This window comes from Mirounga angustirostris, unplaced genomic scaffold, assembly GCF_029215605.1.
Source record: "Mirounga angustirostris isolate CCGP_5_RB_7025 unplaced genomic scaffold, mMirAng1.0.hap1 SCAF_9, whole genome shotgun sequence".
Classification (NCBI taxonomy): Eukaryota; Metazoa; Chordata; class Mammalia; order Carnivora; family Phocidae; genus Mirounga; species Mirounga angustirostris.
The window spans coordinates 61,471,384-61,492,103 of record NW_026991717.1 but is presented as its reverse complement, the minus strand read 5'-3'; the positions used below and the strand labels follow the sequence as shown (position 1 = coordinate 61,492,103).

The 20,720-nt window shown below is 47.2% G+C and overlaps 1 protein-coding gene across 1 annotated transcript in view; it reads right to left on the bottom strand.

Annotated features, from left to right (window-relative positions):
- Nucleotides 1-20,720, bottom strand: part of EHD4 (EH domain containing 4) — a 79,688-nt gene that overhangs the window by 43,817 nt on the left and 15,151 nt on the right. The window contains exons 2-3 of the mRNA XM_045900291.2: nt 16,192-16,368; nt 6,533-6,630 (exon numbers count right to left, since the gene is read on the bottom strand). Of these exons, the coding sequence (XP_045756247.1) occupies nt 6,533-6,630; nt 16,192-16,368 (275 nt within the window). The remainder of the gene's footprint in view (nt 1-6,532; nt 6,631-16,191; nt 16,369-20,720) is intronic.

Genomic DNA, 20,720 nt, shown 5'->3' with positions numbered 1-20,720 from the left:
ATTCCAGGTTGGAGCTGCATGCCTCTTTTCCCCAGGTCAGCTCTTTTGTGATATTACGTTTGGGCGCTTTTGCTGAGTTGGCAGACCCTTGAAATTGCCTGTTCACATTTCCTGTCATGTCTTCAGATGCCCTTTTTATTCTTGAAGGCTTTCCTTAATGCTGCTAAAAGTAAGAGGACTCAAGGATGTCAGTATGTAAATGTTAAAACATGCATCAGTTTTTGAAGCTAATGTGATTGTCATGTTATCTGAAGCACATTTCGATTCCTTCTGTTGCATGCATTACTATAATTTATTGCTTTTACTAGCAGGACATTTTCTGCCCCCCCTTCCCCTCCATCTTCCCAGTTTCATTCATTGACTTAAAATGAGAAGGGATTATATAATGAAGGACTTAAACATCAGAAGATGCTCTCAAATTTTCAACTGACAAGTACTGGTCTTGGAGGGATAGGCACAGCTGTTGGAAAATTCAGACCAAGGGTTTTTTTCTTTTAGTGTTATTAACATTTCTAAAAGAGAAAAGTTGTACTACTCTTGTTACCAAAGTGAAGTCTGTTGAAGGCAACACAAAACCTCATCCTTTCAGGAAACCACAAGAATAATTATCCGCTGCTAAAACAGCACCTTCCACATGCTTATATGTTAAATAGATGGACAAGTAGACCAGTTGCCACACTTGAATTTTTCACAGTGCTCTTCTTGTCAGACCAGTGCATTATGATTAGAGCCCGAGCCCAGAGATTCATACCAGGAGTTGGGAACATACTTGTGTTCATGCCCAAGTCCAGAAATAAGTCCCAGATGATGTTTAGGATCAGCATGAATTAACAATATTTTAGGAAGTAAACAGGCCAGGAGCCAGAATAATAAGAGAGTGGGAATGAAAATAAGGATGTTTGGGTAAATGTGCTCTCTTTTCTCATCACGTCAAGTCAAAAACCTGGATGCTGTCATCAGGGGCAAAGGATGTTTCTTAAGAGTGAACCAACTCATATCTTACTCACACTTTTCAAGAAGATCATTTAGAAAATCTTAAGAATCCAAACATTCTTTTATTGGCTACAAGAAAAGAATCAGGAAATGTTCCTCAGACTTTTAGTTAGCTATTACTAGAATAAAATTATTATTATAAATATATCAGAAATTTTTATCCGGGCTTGATGGATATTTTTTATGTCAGCCAAGAAAGCTACAGTTTAGTAACTAAGCTCAATCCTTTGTTCCTAAAGACTTTCTGCTAACTATAATTAAACTAAGGAACATCTGAATGGTAATGGGTTTCCATATGGAGTACACTAAAAATTGCTCCAAAATCAATCACCTTGGTGGGTTTTATTTATAGAGCTCCTATATGGATTTAGGTAACACTCTCCCCAGTGTTGCCTAAGCCTTCTTGTTTTACTCTGAAGCACAGAGTAGGGACACAAGGGGTCCAGTGATCTGACTTCTAGGGGTAATGTTAAGATTTTGCTGAACACAAGGATGTGCTAAGGCACATCCTAATTGGTAAAGGTCACTTCTTTCTTTTTTGTTTATCCTCATTACCTGTTTCCCCCATACCCCCACTCTCTCCCCTCTGGGAACTATCAGTTTGTTCTTTATAATTAAGAGTCTGTTTCTTAGTTTGTCTCTTTCTCTCCTTTTTTTCCCTTGTTCTTTTTGTTTCTTAAATTCCACATATGAGTGAGATCATACGGTTTCTGTCTTTCTCTGATTTATTTCCCTTAGCACAATACACTCTAACTCTATCTATATTGTTGCAAATGGCAAGATTTCATTCTTTCTTATGGCTGAGTAATATTCCATTGTGTGTGTGTGTGTGTGTGTGTGTGTGTACCACATCTTCTTTATTCATTCACCAATTGATGGACACATGGGCTGCTTCTATAATTTGGCTATTGTACATAATGCTGCTATAAACACAGGGTTGCATGTATCCCTTTGAATTTGTGTTTTTGTATTTTTTTGGGGTAGATACCCAGTAGTGCAATTACTGGATCATAGGGTAGTTTCATTTTTAACTTTTTGAGGAACCTCCATACTATTTTCCACAGTGGCTGCACCAGTTTGCATTCCCACCAACAGTGCAAGAGGGTTACTTTTCTCTACCTCCTCGCCAACACTTGTTGTTTGGTAAAGGTCACGTCTAACATAAGAGTGAGTCTGCCATGTTTGTTAGTTTTTTTTTTTTTTTAAGATTTTATTTATTTGACAGAGAGAGACACAGTGAGAGAGGGAACACAAGCAGGAGGAGTGGGAGAGGGAGAAGCAGGCTCCCGGCCGAGCAGGGAGCCCGATGCGGGGCTCGATCCCAGGACCCTGGAATCATGACCTGAGCCGAAGGCAGACGCTTAATGACTGAGCCACCCAGGCGCCCTGAGTCTGCCATGTTTTGCCTCAAACCTGACACCACAGAATATGAACTATCATGTAGAAATGTCAAATGTTTCTTCCCATCACCTATGACTTTGGCCTAGAGAAGAGCCATGACTGTGAACGTTATGTCCTCCTTGTAATTACACTTACCCCCTCTACTCAGCACTGGATAAAAAGGAACCAGGCTTACGATATCATGAGCGAGAGGAATGAGCCAGGAAAAATGGAGCCACTGGTGAGGTGAGATATGTTACTGAACCCCATGTTCAGAGTCCCCATTTTTGCTTTCACCACTAAGGTGTCAGGATTCCTTCCTGGAGTTACACCCTCACTGACCATCTGGTCCCCAGAGCTCTGGACACCTGGGCAGTGCCCTAGGGGTGCCTGGGGAATGCCAATGATGACGTGAGGCCAGCTCTCCAAGTTCAAGTCCCTCCTTCCTCATTCGACCCCCCACAAGGCAGTGCAACACTCTACCATCTCACCTGCCATTTGCCCTGTCCCCTACTGATGGGGAGAACTCTGGGTGTGGTGGAGTCAGCAAGTCTTCCTGGGGGGCTCAGCAGTCACCAACCCTCCCCACCTCCTCCTGTAGCCGCACTGCCTGTCCAGCATGCTTTCACTGTCAGCCAGGGCCGCAGAGTCCTGCAGCTAGAGGGTGGACTGGGTCCCACGGCATCTGCAGCCTTCAGCGACTGTCCAGAGCACTCATCCTCTGAACCTATGCTTCACAAGTGCACCCTGTCAACAGTGTTTGCCCTGTCCACTCCCCAGACATCAAGCTCAGTCACCCATCTGCCTAGTCACTGGGGAAAAGGCTCTCACGATCCATTGGAAGGCTCTGCTTTCCCAGGAAAGGGAGGGCAAGTGGGGTTTACTTGACCAGGGCTGAGCTTTTGTCAGTGCATGAGTATCAGCAGGTTTAACATAGACAGCAAATCCCAAATGATGAGCACAGTGTAGACATGGAGCAAGGGCTCAATATGGTGGCTGTTCTCATACTGCTATTATGGATACACACCTAAAGAGACTCTTTAGATGTGTAAGAGGGATCTGCCTTATGAGACTCTGCTTCTTGAGGGTTAATCCATCAACTGCACCAAGGGATAAGCAGAAGGCACAGCAGCTGTTATCTTTCCTCTTTTAGAGACAGAACACCCATAAGGAAGCTAGAGCCCCACTAATAAAGTCAATGGCAGATGTTTCAAATGTCTTGCGGGGTCACAATTTTTTTTTTTTAAAGATTTTATTTATTTATTTGACAGAGGGAATGAGAGAGAGAGCACATGAGAGGGGGGAGGGTCAGAGGGAGAAGCAGACTCCCTGCTGAGCAGGGAGCCTGATGCAGGACTCGATCCCGGGACTCCAGGATCATGACCTGAGCCGAAGGCAGTCGCTTAACCAACTGAGCCACCCAGGCGCCCTGGAGTCACAATTTGTATCTCCTCCCTCATCCAATGTTGACATAAGCGACTGGCGAAGGTGGTGCCGTGATTTACGAGGCCGGAGGGATGGAAGCAGCGTGAGGATGAGTGGGAATGCAGCACTGTGTGCAACAGTTTAAGTTGAAGCAGGTTTAAAGTAGTATAGACTCTTCGGAGTTAACGTGTTGAAACTGAGAGCTGAGGGACTCCAGCCACCAACTGTCCCAAACACAGGCTGGTACTCAAGCTTGGGAACGCCAGCCCTGGTGCAGAGTGCCGTCATCCTTAGCAGCTCTTGGTCCTTGCCCAACAGCTGCTCTGTCTGTCAGGGCGGCAGGGGCCGCCGAGCACCGACTGCTTGGAACCATGTGTACTATTTCTGTGCACGGGATGTGAGTAAGTGCATGCCATCATAAGTCGGACCAGGATGTGAGTCAGATTGCTATAAAGGGTTAAAAAGAACTGGTCCTCAAAGCCTCCCAGAAGCAGTCTGCCATGCTATAAAGGAGCTACAGTCTGAAAGACAATCGTAATTACTGAGCAAAGGAGAAGCCCTGAAGAATATGGACGATTAGAATTGGCCATGTGATAGTAGCAGTAAGAGACGGACAGCTTGGAAAAGCTGAGGGACATGGAGTTGCTTTACTTTCCTCTTAAAATAAAACATTTTATCTGCAGAGCAATTTTTATGGGGCCAAATGAGTGGTCCTAAACTGGCTCTGAAAAAAAAAATCTATTGGCACTGAGGCATAAAGATACAAAACCGACGTCTACCTATAGCACACTTTGTAACAGTAGAAAATTATTAACCATCCCTATATCCACAAATTAGTTAAATAAAGGGTGTTATGTCCCTTTGATGGAAATTAAGCAGCTGTTAAGAGGAATAAAGTAATTTGGCTATACTGGCATGGAATACTGTCTGTGATAGACCATTACGGCAAGAAAAATCAAGTTGTAGAAAATGTGCTGGGAAATGGCATTTCGGTTAAAAATGGTATGTTTGTACATGCGCAGGAGAAAGTCTGTAAGGAGCTGGAGCAAACCACTAACAATTGTTCATTGTGACAGAGAGGTTTTGTACATCCCTACTCATCGCTTGACTCCTTTACAACAAACGTTACTTTTACAACAGAAAGTAAAACTAACAGATATTTATGAGCGAAGAAGAGTATTACGCTGTTTTTCTCTATAAGCAATGTTCTTGGAGGCCTCAGGGTGGCCTAATGGCCCACAGAGTCCCTGACCGAATGGGTAAAGGCACAGCAAGGCAGGACCCAGCTCTCCGCGAGTCCATGGAGGCTGCAAAGTCAGCATTCCCGAAATGCCATGAGAAAGGAGGGCTTAGAAGCCTCAAGAGCCTTTCTTTACCCATCTTGTGGACCTTGCTTTCTAGCTCCTGGGAGTGTCCCCATGGCCTACGTAGCTTTTGCTTCATGCGTGCTGGGGTAGTTCACTGCCTGCCCAGAACCTGGGGCTGTGATCCCAGGCACATCACCGCTCAACCCTGGCACTTCTAAACGTGGTTTTACTGGCTTGCTGTTCAAGGGGTTGTGAAGACTTATCTGGGACAAGTGACAGCAGCAAGTCATCTGCTCCATCTTTTCCCTCCCAGCAAAGCCTCAAAGGACTGTCCTTTGTTTCAGGGGCCAGGGCCAGGAGAACCTGACCTGCCTCTGTGACTACGGGAATCCGACCTAGTGCCCTCCCGGTCAGGCTACCTCACTGGGAGTAAGCCGTGCCCTCTGGGCCACCCCCGAGGGCCCCTTCTCCAGCGGGGGCAGGGGAGACAGCAGGCCCAAGTGTTAAGCCACACAGACAGGCCCAGAAATGGTTATGGCTCAGCCTTCTGAAGGCTGAAGAAGCCCAGACGTCACTTCTCAAGCATTTTCTATGCTCCACAGATCTCTGAACACCTTCCAGTCTCTCCTCCCCGACCGCACGGCCTCCCTTAGGTAATTCCCGCTCACCCTCTAGGTCTTGGCTCAGATGTCGCCTCCACTGGGGAGCCTTTCCCAACACTGCAAGGCCAGGCCAGTCACCCCTCCACCCTGATATATGCTCCATCTCTGTTCTCACTTTCTATTTCCCCTGATATATGCTCCATCTCTGTTCTCACTTTCTATTTCCCCGTGATAACTGGCTCGATGTCTGTCTTCCCCATGAGAACGTGAGCTCCTCGAGGGCAGAGCCTCGGCCTGTTTTTTCTGCATCCCCAGCATACGGAGCAGTCTGGCGCCACGACAAAGGCTGATGCATGGGAAGCGTGCCACGGAGGCCATGAGCGTGGGACGCGTGCTGACCGGGGAGGGAGGAAGAGTGGTGGGCGGGGCTTCTCTCCTTTGCAGTGACTACTCCTCTCCTTTATTTGTTGTCATATGCATCCAAGGGAATGGTTAGTAGTGAAATGTATGTCCCCTCCCAAACTCAGAAGAATTACGTGGGGTGGGTACTAGTGGTAGATGGCAGCGTTTAGAGGAACTAAGAGATTACAGCTAACACTCCAGAAAGTTTCTCAGTTGAAATGCAGAAGCTTTAATGCTATCTATGCCTCCCTGGTTGTTTCTTGGGGCCCCTCCAGCTCTGGACCCCTGGGCTGTCCAGGGCTGCTGGGGGCATCCTGGGGGGAGGGGGGTGAATAGAATCCCCTTGAGACCGAAATCCTCTGCTGACACGACGGTGAGCCTCAGCAGTGGCAGAGGAGGGGTGGGCCAGGGGTGGGCACTGACCTCGGCTGATGCGCTGCTTCTCCCCAGACAGGATGCCGGGACTGTCGATGATGCTGATGCTCTTCAGGACCTGATTGGGCAGCTGGGAGCACATGAATCTGGAAAAAAGGGATCAAGGTGGGATCAGGAACTGCACATCTCCGAGCTCGGAGGAGCTCCTTGGCTTCTCAAGGTTACTGACGTTGTCCCTAAAGTGGGGACTTGCAGGGGATTGACAGCACCTCCGCTGGTGCCACAGGGACCAGGCGCTGGACCAGGGGGCAGGTATGGGAAGGTACCTGCTGCTACCTGCCACCAGATTCTTAACCGTTAATTTTGATTTTAGCTGATATTTACGGAACACTTAGATATTTTACAAACATCATCTTATTTGCTCCTCAGAGTAACCCCTTGAGGAAGAAATTCCCGTTAACATCAGAGAAGTAACTTACTCAGCATCACTCAGAGCTAGGCCTTAAAACCAGGTCAGACTGATCCAAAGCCCATCAGCCTCACCTGCCCCTTCTCCATGCTGCTCCTTGCCCAAGCATCCTGGGCTTCTTCTCCCAGGGCATACCATGCCTCCTTCGGGGTCACTGCCCCACTGTGCTGGAGTACCCTAAGCTCCCTGTCCAGCCGCGCCGCCTACTCCCTAGTGTGACCATGGAAGTCCAGTGCCCATGTGGCTTCAGGCCCAGCAAGGGGCAAGCACCTGTGGGCAATACCCCAAATCCTCCAGGTGCCTTGGAGTCCAAGGGGTACCCTAAGAGTGGACAAAGTGGCAGGGGTGGGGGAGAGTCCTGGCCAAGCATCTCAAGCCTCCTTCCTTGGCCCTCACTTGCTTAATACCATTTCTTCCTTCTTATCCCGATCCCCCTGAAGTCAGTTGCCCCGGCCTCAGCCCCACGGAAGCAGAGTGGCGTGGGAGGAAAATTTGGCCTTTAGGTCAGCAGAATGGGTTCAGGTTCAGCTCAGCCTTTGCCAATAATTTGCTGTGGGACCCTGGACAAGGGCTTCCCAGCTCTGGGCCTGTGTCCTTATGTGTAAATGGAGACACTTGGATGGGGACCGGTGAGATCCTTTTTAGCTGTTACTCTAGAGTAACTCTAGAGTAGCAGAGGGAAACACTTTGATACTTTCACCCAGGCAGCAGATCCACCCAAGATGAATCTCTGGTAGGCACTGTGTCTTTTTTTTTTAGATTTTATTTATTTATTTGACAGAGAGCAAGAGAGAGAGCACATGCACACAAGCAGGGAGAGTGGCAGAGGGAGAGGGAGATGCAGACTCCCCCCTGAGCAAGGAGCCCGATTTCAGGGCTCAATCCCAGGACCCTGGGATCATGACCTGAGCTGAAGGCAGACACTTAACCAATTGAGCCACCCAGGCACCCCGCTGTGTCTGTTTTAAGGCAAAAACTATAGAGTGCCTCTCCTTCTCCTATATTGTAAATGACTAACTTTTGTATCTGTGTGGGCAGAAGCCTGGAAAACCCTCAGTGAAAGCTCAATTCTTCCATTCAGTGGAACTGGTGGGATCACTGGAAAGTAAATATGCTGGGAATGCAGGACAGGGCGGCCACACCAGCCTTCACAGTGCACACGTGGATGGCACAGCCCCCGGGCCAGGGTGGGGTCATGGCCCCACGGCTGGGGGTGGGCAGTCCTGAGCAAGAGGTACAATTACTGACATTTCAAAATAGCTTTCTTTGAAGGTGCTCGGGACAAGTTTCCCACACATTCTTTCCTATATTTTCAGGTCAGCCTGGGGAGGTGTAGGAAAAGATATTATGATCATTTTGCAGCTGGAAAAGTTAAAGCCCAAAATCGTTATGACATCTTGAGGTCACACCGTGAATGCATGGCCGGCTGGAGACGGCAACCTAATATTTCTGATGTCAACTGAGTTGAACTCAACCCATCAAGTTAAAAACCTCAAAACACTAAAAATAAAGGGTCAGGTTAATTTAAGAGAACCCTCATTTCTGATTTTCTCCCACCCCTCATGCACCCTCCAGACCTTTCAATAAACCCCACTGCCCAACATGGGGAGAGCAGATGTATGAGAACGAAGTGCACAGAGATCACTAAGCATTCATTCTTTGTAACTTCACGGAGAAAAAACCACCACATTTGATGCTCTAGAACTGAGGTAGGACCAGAGTTCTGAGCACATCTGTGGTAGACCACATTTCTTGTCAGTAATGATTCAGTCTCTTATCATAATCTCATCCTTTTTATTAGATGGCTTGAGACATTTGACAATGCTGAAAAATTGCACATATGTGAAACTCTTTTATACTAAGTATTCCTGTGAGAGACTGACCTTTCTCCAAAACCACAAGCTCACACTCAATATCAACTTTTCCCAAACACAAAACCCCTGGATTCTAGTGTGGAGTTAATAGAGGCATCCAAAACGTATAAACTGTCCACTCTCTCTGCGAAGTGACAAACTTTCAGCAACTCCCATGCCTCCTGACATAACAGCAGAGGCGAAATCAGGTGAAATCTGTGAGCCACGAAACAAGATGCCAAGATGCCGTCAGATATGGTGAATGTGGTGACGTTACCACACAATAAACAAGGGGGCAGGCTGAGGGGCCCACAGGGATAACTGCAGAAAAAGTGAGGAGGGGGAAGAGGAGGGAGAAAGGGGAGGGAGGAAGGGGAGGGGCGGGGGCGGGGGAAGATGGTGAGGAGAGGAGGAGGGAGCTCTCCAGGGGCACCCTGAGAGGGGGTGGTTGGGTTGTGTGTGCAAAACCAGGCCACACTCCAGGAAAGAAAGCAAGAAAGTCTGTGAGGTAGGGGGTGGGGGGGGGGCGGTGTGGGGTATGGGGTCAAGGAGTGTGGGGGGGTAGGGGGTGGTGTGGCAAGGAACACAGAGCATGAGTCAGCTTTCAGACCCTTGTGTGGGGGCAGGCCTCATACATGAGGAGTTAGAACCACACATACATTTTCTTAAATAATTATATTGTAATCAGAAAAAATCCTAATGCAATGCTATTACAGCAATCCTATCTTACTTTTATGCTCTAAGAAAGAAAGGTGAAAGGCAAGGTTATTTATTGGGTATATTAGAGTCAGCCCAGGTCAGGCTTTTCTTGCTTATGCTTGTGTGCTGAAATGTTTCCAAGCACAGATTTGCTGTCCCAAGATGGATTTCCTCCTCCTTCCCAGAGTGACGAACGTAAGTGTATTTGTGCCCTTGCCTTCTACATTTCCCATGAAGTATGCAGACCTGTGGCCGGTGAAGCCCAGGAGCCTCACAGAAGCTGTCAGGCAGTGTTGCCTCACCCAGGGCTGCCCTGATGCACCTTGTTCTCTGATAAAAGGAGAGGAGGATGGGCACAAACTCTGCGTGTGACCGCCATTCTCTGCTACTCCCACACCCAAAGGCGGCTCAGGGGGAGCAGAAAGGGGGCTGGATCAAGGAATAGTCTGGGCTCTAAGGTCCTGCTGCATAATAAAACTGGGAGGTGAGAGGAGCAGGGATTTTATTTTATTATTTTATTTTATTTTATTTATTTTTTAAAGATTTTGTTTATTTATTTGACAGAGAGAGAGATAGTGAGAACAGGAGTGGGAGACGGAGAAGCAGGCTTCCCCCAGAGCAGGGAGCCTGATGCGGGGCTCGATCCCAGGACCCTGGGACCATGACCTGAGCCGAAGGCAGATGCTTAATGACTGAGCCACCCAGGCACCCCGAGAGGAGCAGGGATTTTAAAATTGCCTCTAAATGCTAACATTCCAATTTGATGATCAACATTTTAGAAGAACCAAGCAGTACCTTCACGCTGCTTTTGATTTCCAAACAATGTAGGGATATCCAGCAGGTACAGTAATAATAAAATGACACATTTTCTGCCCACCTACTATGTGTCTAAACACTGCTTTAAACACTTTCTGTATACATTTTAACTCACTCAATCCTTGCCACAACCTGAGAGGTAGGGGCTATGTGCTGCCATTTACACGGGAGGAGACTGGGGCACAGAGGGGCACATATCACAACGTGCCAAGTCACACGGCTGGTAAGTGATGGAGCTGGGATGCTAACCCAGCAGTCTGGACTCGGGCCTGGGTTTTCGACTACTAGGCTGCTACCACCATTTTGTGCATCTGAACCACTACTATGTACCTTATCACAAAGGGCAACATCCCCCAACGAGGGAGTGACGTGCCACAGCCCCGGAACTCCGCACCTGGAGGCTCCCTTGTGACGTGCTCTCAGCCCACTGCTGGAGGGCAGAGGTGCCAGGAGCCAGACCTTGCTCACTCACACTGCGAGCTCTAGGGATCTGAGCAATTCTACCAGCCCGAACCATCAGGTTCGGATCACATCGGATGCTTACAACGGACAGAGTAGGCTGCAGCTTCAAAGCACCTCCTTCAACCCCAGCTCACAGAATAATTAGAGAGAGACCAGACAGAGGACATGACTTCCTAAGATAGCACAGTAAAGAGCACACGATACACAAAAAGACTTTGACAACCATTATCATTACATGGTCCTGCCCCAAATGGCTGATCGAACCTTCCCTGCCCAGGGGGAATTTAATTTCACATCCAGACTATAAGAAGCCCACAGCTACCCCCTTAGATCGAATCTTATAGCAACACCACTGTTACAAGTCAAGGCTGGCTGAATATGGGCACTTGCATGTGGTGCAACACAAACATGTACTTTTCTAAACCAAAGCCTCTCATTCCTGACAGCCACAGTGGGGAACAGCTAGGCCCTGGTGCTGGGAAGTTCTGCCCAAGTGCAGCGGGTAAAGCTGGTTTTCTGGACTGTCAGGACCAGGACCGTGGAGGCAGCTGCCAGTGAACAACAATGGTTAATGAGCTGGCAGCCACCACAAATCCTGAGCTTGAAGATTAATGGGAAGAGCTTCAGGGGGGTTATTACGGATAAACACACCACAAAATGAACAAATAAACAAACAGGACCAGTTCATCACTCAGATTAAAAAGAAAGTAACAAATCTGCTGGTGACTCTTGGCAAAAGCATCTTTTCCTTCATCTCTGCATCTAAATTAGCTGACGGAGCTCGCATGTGTCTGCACTGATGCGGTATGCTTGTAGGAAGCCAGTTAAAAAAATCCCAATGGTCCTCAGTGACTGTAATATTAATATAAAAAAAAGCCTATTACCAAAGCTTCATTTAATTACAGAGAGGTGGCAGAGTATAAGTCCCAAAATACACATACGTATTCTATTATTGCTAAATCTTCACACCAACATGAGACAGTGGCTCTGTATTTTATCATCGCTGTCATCACGCCTGGCTAAAAGGACAGGTGCGCTGGAAGTACCATTCAGATTCCTTCAGCTCGAAAGAAAGTTTCAAAATTTCAATCCCTAGGGCCACTGGTTAAAGTTATTTTTCAAAAGGAAACAGAGGCAAGGAGGAGATGAGATTAAGAATTTCTTCTGTGGATGACTACGATTTAAAATTAAACTACATCCTAAACTAAACAATGCCTGCAGCTATCTGGATTAAAAAAAAAAAAAAGGACTACCATGTTTAGAAAAGCAGACTGAGGGAGAAACATAACATCCAGTTCAAAAGCAGATTGCTGAGGGGAAATGTCAGAGCCAGTCCTGACACTTCTGGAACTGACCAAGATACGCAGAGCCTCCCAGGCCTTGTGTCTTCGGGGGGGCGCTGCTGGTCATCCATCTCCTCCTGCGTGAGCTGGAACTGCCTCCTGGTAACAGACTGTGGAGGCTCAGTGACCACATTCCCACAGAGCAGCTCCAAGACAGGCCCGACTGTGGAATTCCTCTCAAAAGCAAGGTAGCATGGGGGCGCCTGGGTGGCTCAGTCGTTAAGCGTCTGCCTTCGGCTCGGGTCATGATCCCAGGGTCCTGGGATTGAGCCCCGCATCGGGCTCCCTGCTCCGCGGGAAGCCTGCTTCTCCCTCTCCCACTCCCCCTGCTTGTGTTCCCTCTCTTGCTGTGTCTCTTTCTGTCAAATAAATAAATAAAATCTTTAAAAAAAAAAAGTTTAAAAAAAAAAAAAAGCAAGGTAGCATGGTGGAGTTCTGGAATGCCGCATTAACGTTGTTTCCATAGAACTTTTTGTTCTAGACTCAACTCCTTTGATTGTTCAAGTGTGGAATTTCTATAATTTGAAGTTGCCTTTTTGGGAATTTGTCTTCTTTTCTCAGAACTGCTCCCTAGACCCTCTGTTATTTTCTTAGAAACCATCCTTCCACGTTGAAACTCAGGCTGCACGGGTTTGCCTAATGCTTCAAGGTTGACACCCTCCAGGTGTCACCTGGTACCAGCTTGTGAAGTACTAAGCTCTTTGAAAAATGCCCCTGGGGGCAGAGCCTCAAGCCAATGCCCTGTAATGAGAGGGCCAGGGTAATGAGACCTATCCCAGGGGTGACTGGTGGTTGCTCGGTGGGTGGGGGGAGAAAGTTCTCCCCTGCAGACAAAATTCCCATTCCTATTAAGTACTGTATTTGGACCTGGTTCCCAGAAAGTATGCTATGTAAAGAGGAGTTTGCCTGCCTTTAGAGCTAGCCCCGCTGGTGTTCCCATAGGGACACTATAATTACATACACATGTTCAAGCGCCCTACATTAATTGACTTTTTTCTTATGTAAGCACTGGGAGAAACAACAGCAGCGTTGGGTGGATACGACTTAGTCATGCTGTTTACTCTTAGGTGTGATGAGGCACGTCCCTTACACGTGAGCCTCACGTGTGCGTGGCCACCAGCATGGCTAGAACAGAAACTCTTCTCTGCCAGTGCTCCAGGAGGTGCAGGGTGGTAGACAGAAGGGAAGAAGAAACTGAATTCTCATATTGGCTCTGCCTTTTCTTGGGTAAGTCATTTTACTTCTTTGCTCTCAGTTTTCTCACCTGTCAAATGGCCATTGTAGCATTGTCTTATTAACCCAGAAAAAGGAGTGTGTATGAAATTATTAATCGATAGTTGGGGACAAAAATCATCACCTTTATCATCGTTGTTCATGGGCTACATTAAGGACAGCCTTCAAAGTTCCATAGAGGGCAGCAGGCAGTGATTCTCAGTCCAAGTGTCAAGCCCTTCGGCGGTCCAGTAGTCACTAGTAGGGACTGTGGGCCATGTGGCCTGAGTTCCAATTTGAGTGGAAGTTAAATTAACTTCTATGCATCAACTCCTCCTGTCTACCCTGGGGGTAAGAGCAGCACCTAGGTCACAGGGGTTTGCTGAGGATTTAGAGCTAATATACAAGTAAAGTCTAGAACTCTTATCTCACACACAGTAAATGCCATATAATTATTTGCTAATATTTTTCTATGTATTCTCAATTAACGCTTGATTATATAATGCATGGATTATTTTCAGCAAGTTTTAGATCCCAGATAATGAGCCTCACCAACCAAAATTTTTTTTTTTTTTAAGATTTTATTTATTTATTTGACAGAGAGAGACACAGTGCGAGAGAGGGAACACAAGCAGGGGGAGTGGGAGAGGGAGAAGCAGGCTTCCCGCTGAGCAGGGAGCCTGACGCGGGAGTTGATCCCAGGACCCTGGGACTATGACCTGACTGAGCCGAGGGCAGACGCTTAACGATTGAGCCACCCAAGTGCCCCTTGGAATTTTCTTAAATGCTTCTTTTCCATACTCATCTGCTGTATCTTTGGCATTTGAAAAAAGATTTGTCAGGGAAGTAAATCATCTGCCAAAAGAAAACAAGCCGACAGCCATTCTTCCAGGGTTTCCCCTTGTGAATGTGGACTTCACAAAATAGGAATTTGAAAAAAGTGGCAGCTTCTTTCTTTTTTAAGCCTTTGTCCGGCAAAAAGAGAGTAAGGCTCAAGGCAGTGGTAATGAAACCATGGGATTCCAAGCCAGTCTCTCCTTCTCCATGAGAGGAGGAGGCCTCTGGAACCTTCCAAGGCCCATCTTGGGACAGGAAGACTGGCTATTGCCTGCTCCATGACCAGGGCTCCCCGGAGGCCCTGATGGGGGAGCTTTTTGTCCCACTTCCCCTCAATTGTCTCAGGAGACCTTCTGATGTTCTTCCGCCTGGGCTCAACCCCCACTTCTCCCACAGGAGAGGCTCTGGTGCCAACCAAAGCCGCTCTGGAGATGGGGAGGAAACTCCTGCCTGAGAGCATCCTGCAGGTGGAAAAAAATCATCTGGACAGTATTCTGCAAATCACTGTGAGCAGCAAGATGGGATTTCTCTGTGACTCCATCTACATCATCTCTGCATTTCTGTTCATCCTACTGCCATATTCCCCGGCTGCCATTTGGATGCCTCCTTCGATTTATGAGAAGAGCATAAAAAAGCCCTTCGAGTCCGGTTTCTCCCAGAGGCAGCTCTGGAGGTTGCCTGGGATGCCCTCGGCAGAGCCACTGCACAGCGCCTGGACACAACACTCTTCCCCTCGTCCTTGTGAATGGCGCCCCCCGGAGTTGTGTGATGAGACATCTCAGCCTCTGGGAGGACGGCAGATGGCTGGGAGGATCCGTTTCTATTTTTTAAACCATTTAAAAAGTTTCTTTTGTTTGGATGACCCCTCCCTGGCTTTGCACCCCCATAGCCCACACCCCCAGAGTAAGGCAAGAGACTCATAAAAGAGGGGAATGGAGGGGCGAGGGGTAGGGCAGGAGAGAAGAAAGAGAAAAAGGTTTAAAAAAAAAAAAAAGCTGGGAGTAGCAAAGAGGAGGAAGGAGAGGGAGGGGATGGCAGGTCAGTCCAAGAGGGCAGGTGCCCTGCATCCACACCCACCTGTTTCATTGGGAGCCCCGGGGAGAGAGTACAGGGTAGTACAAATGAAACACAGCTCCAGCTAAGACAGAACCTCAGCCATCCCACAACTTTACTTCTGTCATAGAATGACCAAGTCACAAATTTAACTTTTTGTATTGTTTTGCCTCTATTTCCCCTGCCCAGCCTTAATGAATAAGGAAGAAGCTCACAGCATGGGAGTGAGAAGCATAAGAGGCAGCCAGGCAGGTGAGGTGACCTGTCCTGGAATAATCAACAGGCTGAATCTGGGGGTCAGGCGAACCCCAAGGGTCCTCTGGGCTAAGTTCTCAGTACAGGAGTCCCCAGCACACCATGCCTGAGCAGCGGCCATTCAGCCGCCACTTAACATTGTCAGTGATGGGGAGCTCGCTTCCTCACAAGGCAACTTGATCCATTTCTGTGCAGCTGAAATATTAGAAATGTATTCCTTGTAGGGGCGCCTGGGTGGCTCAGTCGGTTAATCGTCTGCCTTCGGCTCAGGTCATGATCTCAGGGTCCTGGGATCGAGCCCCACGTCAGGCTCCCTGCTCAGTGGGGAGTCTGCTTCTCCCTCTCCCTCTGCTCATCTCCCTGCTTGTGTGCTCTCTCTCGCTCGCTCGCTCGCTCTCTCTCAAATAAATCAATAAAATCTTAAAAAAAAAAAAAAAAGAAATGTATTCCTTGTACTGTGTGCCCTTATAACGTCCAATCCTGGGGCCTTAGCTCTGTCCTCTGAGGCCACCCAGAATAGGTAATAAATGATCATTTTCTATGATGATCTTTGCAAATATTTGAATACAATAAGCATATTCTCTATATCTTCTCTCTTCTAGAATAGACATGCTCCATTCTGTTATTGAAACTTTATACGTAATTGGCAAGAATTCAAAGAAAAAGTTTAAACAACCTGACCAAAGATGGCGGGCTGCTGGTCCTTACCGATTCAGGAATGCATTTCCAAAGCGACTAAGCTTTCGAAATGGCTTTTTGGGGTCCACGACTAAAGCGTTCCCTGGGGTGCTGCCCTCAGTCTCCCCGTACATCACAGCAATGAAGGAATCGGTGGTGGGCTCTGGACCAATCCTCATGCCTGGGAAATCTTGTTCCAGTAAGTATCTAGGGGAGGGAAACAGAAAAGAAACTTAGCAAGTTATCACAAAGCAAGAGGCCAGAAAGCTTCCTGGGCCTAGAAACATAACCACCAAGAAAAGGAGAATGATTGGCATTTTACTCTTTTGCTAATGACAAATTTTCAAAGCTTAAGATCTACAGACCTAAGCCCCACCTTCCCTCCCCCTTGAGGCCTAGTAACAGGTCAGGCATCTTGCAGACTTCCTGGGTCTTCTGAAAAACATACCTCTGCTCAGCACAATTCCCATTCCTTGTCCCATTGGCACCATAGACACCACCCCAGGGAAGTGTACCCAGCCAGCTCCTGTGCATTCTGCGAGAACCTGCTCAGGCCCACCTCCTTTTGGGAAGTGTCCCCATCCCTCTAGCATGTTGGGCACACCTCCTCTGTGGGCCCTGGGCACCCTGTGCCTGCAGCCATGATGGTGCTCACCAGGGGCACTGCATTTTTCTCATCGTGGGCCCTTGTAGGCAGGCCCATGCCTATGGCCAGATGCATAGCCCCAGCACCCAGCACCATGCCTGCCCACAGAGGTCACTCAATGTAGTGAATGAAATAATGAACCATTTCCCTTCCTTGTCACTGGTGATCAATGAGGTCGGCACATCCTCCCAGTGCACTTTACAGTTCCCTTGGGTTCCTGGAGGTAATGGCCATAAAAGCCGATCTCCAAAGAATTCTGCAGCAACAGAGGCTGCTATAAGGAATGGGGGTTGAAGAAGGGGTGTCTTGGAGGGGTCAGATTAGATACCACCAGGGCTATTACTAGCCCTATGTGCAAATTGGAAGAAGATGCCCCTTCCTCTGGGCAGACACAGCCCTGCACCAGGGTTCACAGCTTAGCAAGTTAGCTGGATTTTACCCCCCAACATGCTCCCCTGCCCAGTGCCTTCATGGAGTTTAACCTGCACAACTGGGCAGGTGGGCCTAGCAAATGTCACTGATGGTTCCTATTCAGGGGGCCCAGAAGACCAACTGATGGGATACAGGCCAAGGACTGGCTCAGTGATATGGCTGGGGTGGGGCAAGGCGGCCAGAGGTAGAGTGGTGGGGAAAGTCTGCTTTATATGGAAAATGGCTTCCACCACCAGCACTTCATTCAGCCGAAGCCCCTCGGAGCCCCTCCCTCCCCACCAAGATTTCCTTTCCATGAAGAAGAAACACACTTCCCTGTATTTATGCATATGTGGAATGGGGCGGGGCAGGGCAAAGACTACTCCCTCCTTCCTTTGCAGCCGAGGGGAACATGAAGAAAGGAATACTTTGGAATACATTTCCCTCATTACCAAGCAACAGGTGGAAAGGCAACACCTTCAGAGAACACTTGAAAGTGACTGGGAGCAGGTTCTGGGAGTGGGGAGCAGTGGAAAGGAATCCCTGTTGGAGGTGATTAGGGCGGAGCCATGTCCCAAGCCTGCCAGGGCGATGACCCTTGACCCTGGGAGAGAAGCTCCAGGGCATGAATGTGCACAGTTTTCTCCAGCTCCCCATTCCTAACAACTATTTGTTTATTTCTAAAACGTCCCAATTGATCAAATTTAGGTCTGAACCTGTCATTTTATTTCCTGGGACAGAAGGGACTGCACTCTCAACTGTCCAACACAATTTTGCCATCTTTCTAAGAATAAGAAATTAGGCCATCCCTGACACCTATGTTTTCTATATAAAATAAAAAACTGAAATTGTTTAGCCATCTTAGCGGCTATATTCTGAACATTTAATTGATTTCATTGCTAGTTTTTATGTCATCCAAAGTTTCTACATTTCTGTGAAGTTGTGGAGCACCAGAATAGATGACATTTAAATATGTCCCCTAAATTTTGAGGAAATGTGAAAAAATGATCGGATAACAGCACCCAGCATTTACTAAGTGCTCATTATTTACCTGGAGTACAAAGCCCTCCATGTGCACAATTGTTTGTGTAATCCCCATAACACTCAGTAATGGGCACTAACATTATTCCCATTTTACAGGTGGGAAAACTGGGGCATCAGAAAGGCTAAGCAACTTGCCTAAGGTCACACAATAAGTGTGTTTCAGTGGAAATGGAATGCAGGCAGTTGGACTCCAGGTCTTGTGCTGTCTCCAGACAATGTTTTTCTTTTTGTTTATTTAAAGATTTTATTTATTTATGAGAGACAGGGAGAGAGGGAGCGGGTGTGCGAAAGAGTGAGAGAGAGCATGAGCAGGGGGAGGGGCAGAGGGAGAAGCAGGCTCCCCGCTGAGCAGGGAGCCCGATGCGGGGACTCAATCCTGTGACTCCAGGATCGTGACCTGAGCCAAAGGCAGAGGCTTAACCAACTGAGCCACCAGGCGCCCCTTCAGACAATGCTTTGAACCTGCGTTTGAGCCAGTGGTTTGCTCTGAGATGAGGAGCACAAGGAGAGTTCAGGGCCCTCATGCAGAGTGTGCTGGCCATAGACACTGCAATCCTATTTCTCCTCAAAAGTGAGGGAGGAGAGTTCTCCCCACTGGCTTCCTGCATGGTCCCGGGGCTGCCCTAACAGCAAGGCACCAGCTCTCTCTGTTCTCCCTAGAGAAAAGCTGGGGAGAGAAGGAGATACTTTTCCAAACATGTTCAAATTTAATTTTTAAAAAATTTCAAAACATTTTCAGGCACTGAGCATACTAGTAAATACCCTTAGGAGCAGAAATGTTCACATTTACAAATTCTTACGAAATTCCACACAAATCTTAGAAATACTGGTAGAAGCCAGCAATAGCATCTCACGCTCCGTGAAACTCCAGCACTTGCAGAGTGTAAACAGAGTGTGTGAATTTCATATACACATAGGAATGTGGAATTTCGGTTTTACAGCCACTCTGGGATCTCAAGTCTGAAGTCATTCATCAGCAAAGCTAGAATTCAATTCCAGATCACACCGCTCCCAAGTCCACTCTGATTTCCACGCCCCATGGCCTGGATGACACTATGCCAGGAGATCCGTGGGACAGAGGAAGGGGGACCACCGAGGAGGGAGGCCTGGGCTTGGAAGAACAGCAGTCAATGTCACCAGGCTCCCTGCAGCACACAAAGTTCTCACAAAAGGCTCAGGTCCAAGTGTTGGCTTGAAACTTGACAGGCATTCTCCCACGGAATCAATGCTAGCTTGCAAGATAGCCTACAATGTTCACAGACACCCCAATAAAATAGAAACCAGACAAGAACTGTAGCACTACCTTTTGGGGGAACACCCAGTGTTGGGCCCTGCCTTGGGTGGTTTTCTGCAATCTTGCCCCTTCTCAGCACGTTCCCAGGCCTGCGCAGGAGGAGGGCCTTTTAGCTCCAGGCCTCAGGAGGTGAGGATGGGGCTCAGGCAGGGGTGGAGGGGTGTGTGGATGCCGTGGTTCAGCAGGGAGTCCCCAGCAGGGAAGTAACTCACACGTAAAGGTGTGTAAGTCAGGCCATCATTGCCAAGGAGAGCCTGAATTGCTTTTGATGTTTACATAAATATATAGGTTTATATAAAAGAACAACAAACCCCACTAATTTGGGAATAATAGAGGTTTCAATGAAAAGTCTAAAGTATGAAATTGTTTCAAGAAGAGTATGTGTTTCTTATTTTCAAGTTCATAATGTAAGAGAAGCTAGAACTTCCCAAGTAGCAACCCTGCCAGACAGAACTTTAATAAATTATTTTTAAAGTATACTTACATATATTTTGGTTTATATTTGACAGGTATTTGTTAAAGTATGTTGCTAATGTGAATCAGTTTGAAGTAAAAGGTGCCTCTGAACTATGACTTTGATAAATCACTCCATCTTTGGGTCCCAGACACAGAAGAGAAGTAGAACTAGGAAGGGCTCTTGTATAGCTTGTTTACCTTGTTAATCTGCTTAGTGATACTTTCTCCCACAGATAATAAAAAGCCAAATTCAGTGTTCAATTTCGTTATCCAAGCGATACCAATAAAGACAATGTATTAACACTTTAAAGAGCTCATAATACCCAACTCTGGTGAGGGTGTAGTAAAATAAACACCCTTATGTATATTAGCAGAATAATCAGTTGGTACAACCTCACTGAAAAGCAATTTGATACTTTGTGTCAAAAGCCTTTAAAATGGGGGTAGTTCTCCTTTTTGAAATCTCTCTTTAGCAAAAATCCTAGATACACGAAAAAGATTTTTGTGTGAAGATGTCCATTGCAGCATTATCTTTAACAGCAAAAAAATTAGAAAAAAAGATTGTGTTCTCTTTCCCATGGCTGTAAAATTCACTTATTATATTTATGACTTATTCCCTGCCTCCACCTGGTAGAGTATATGTTGCAGGAAAGCAGGGCTTTTAGTCTCTTCTGTTCACTAATGCTTCCCACATGCTTGCAACAATCT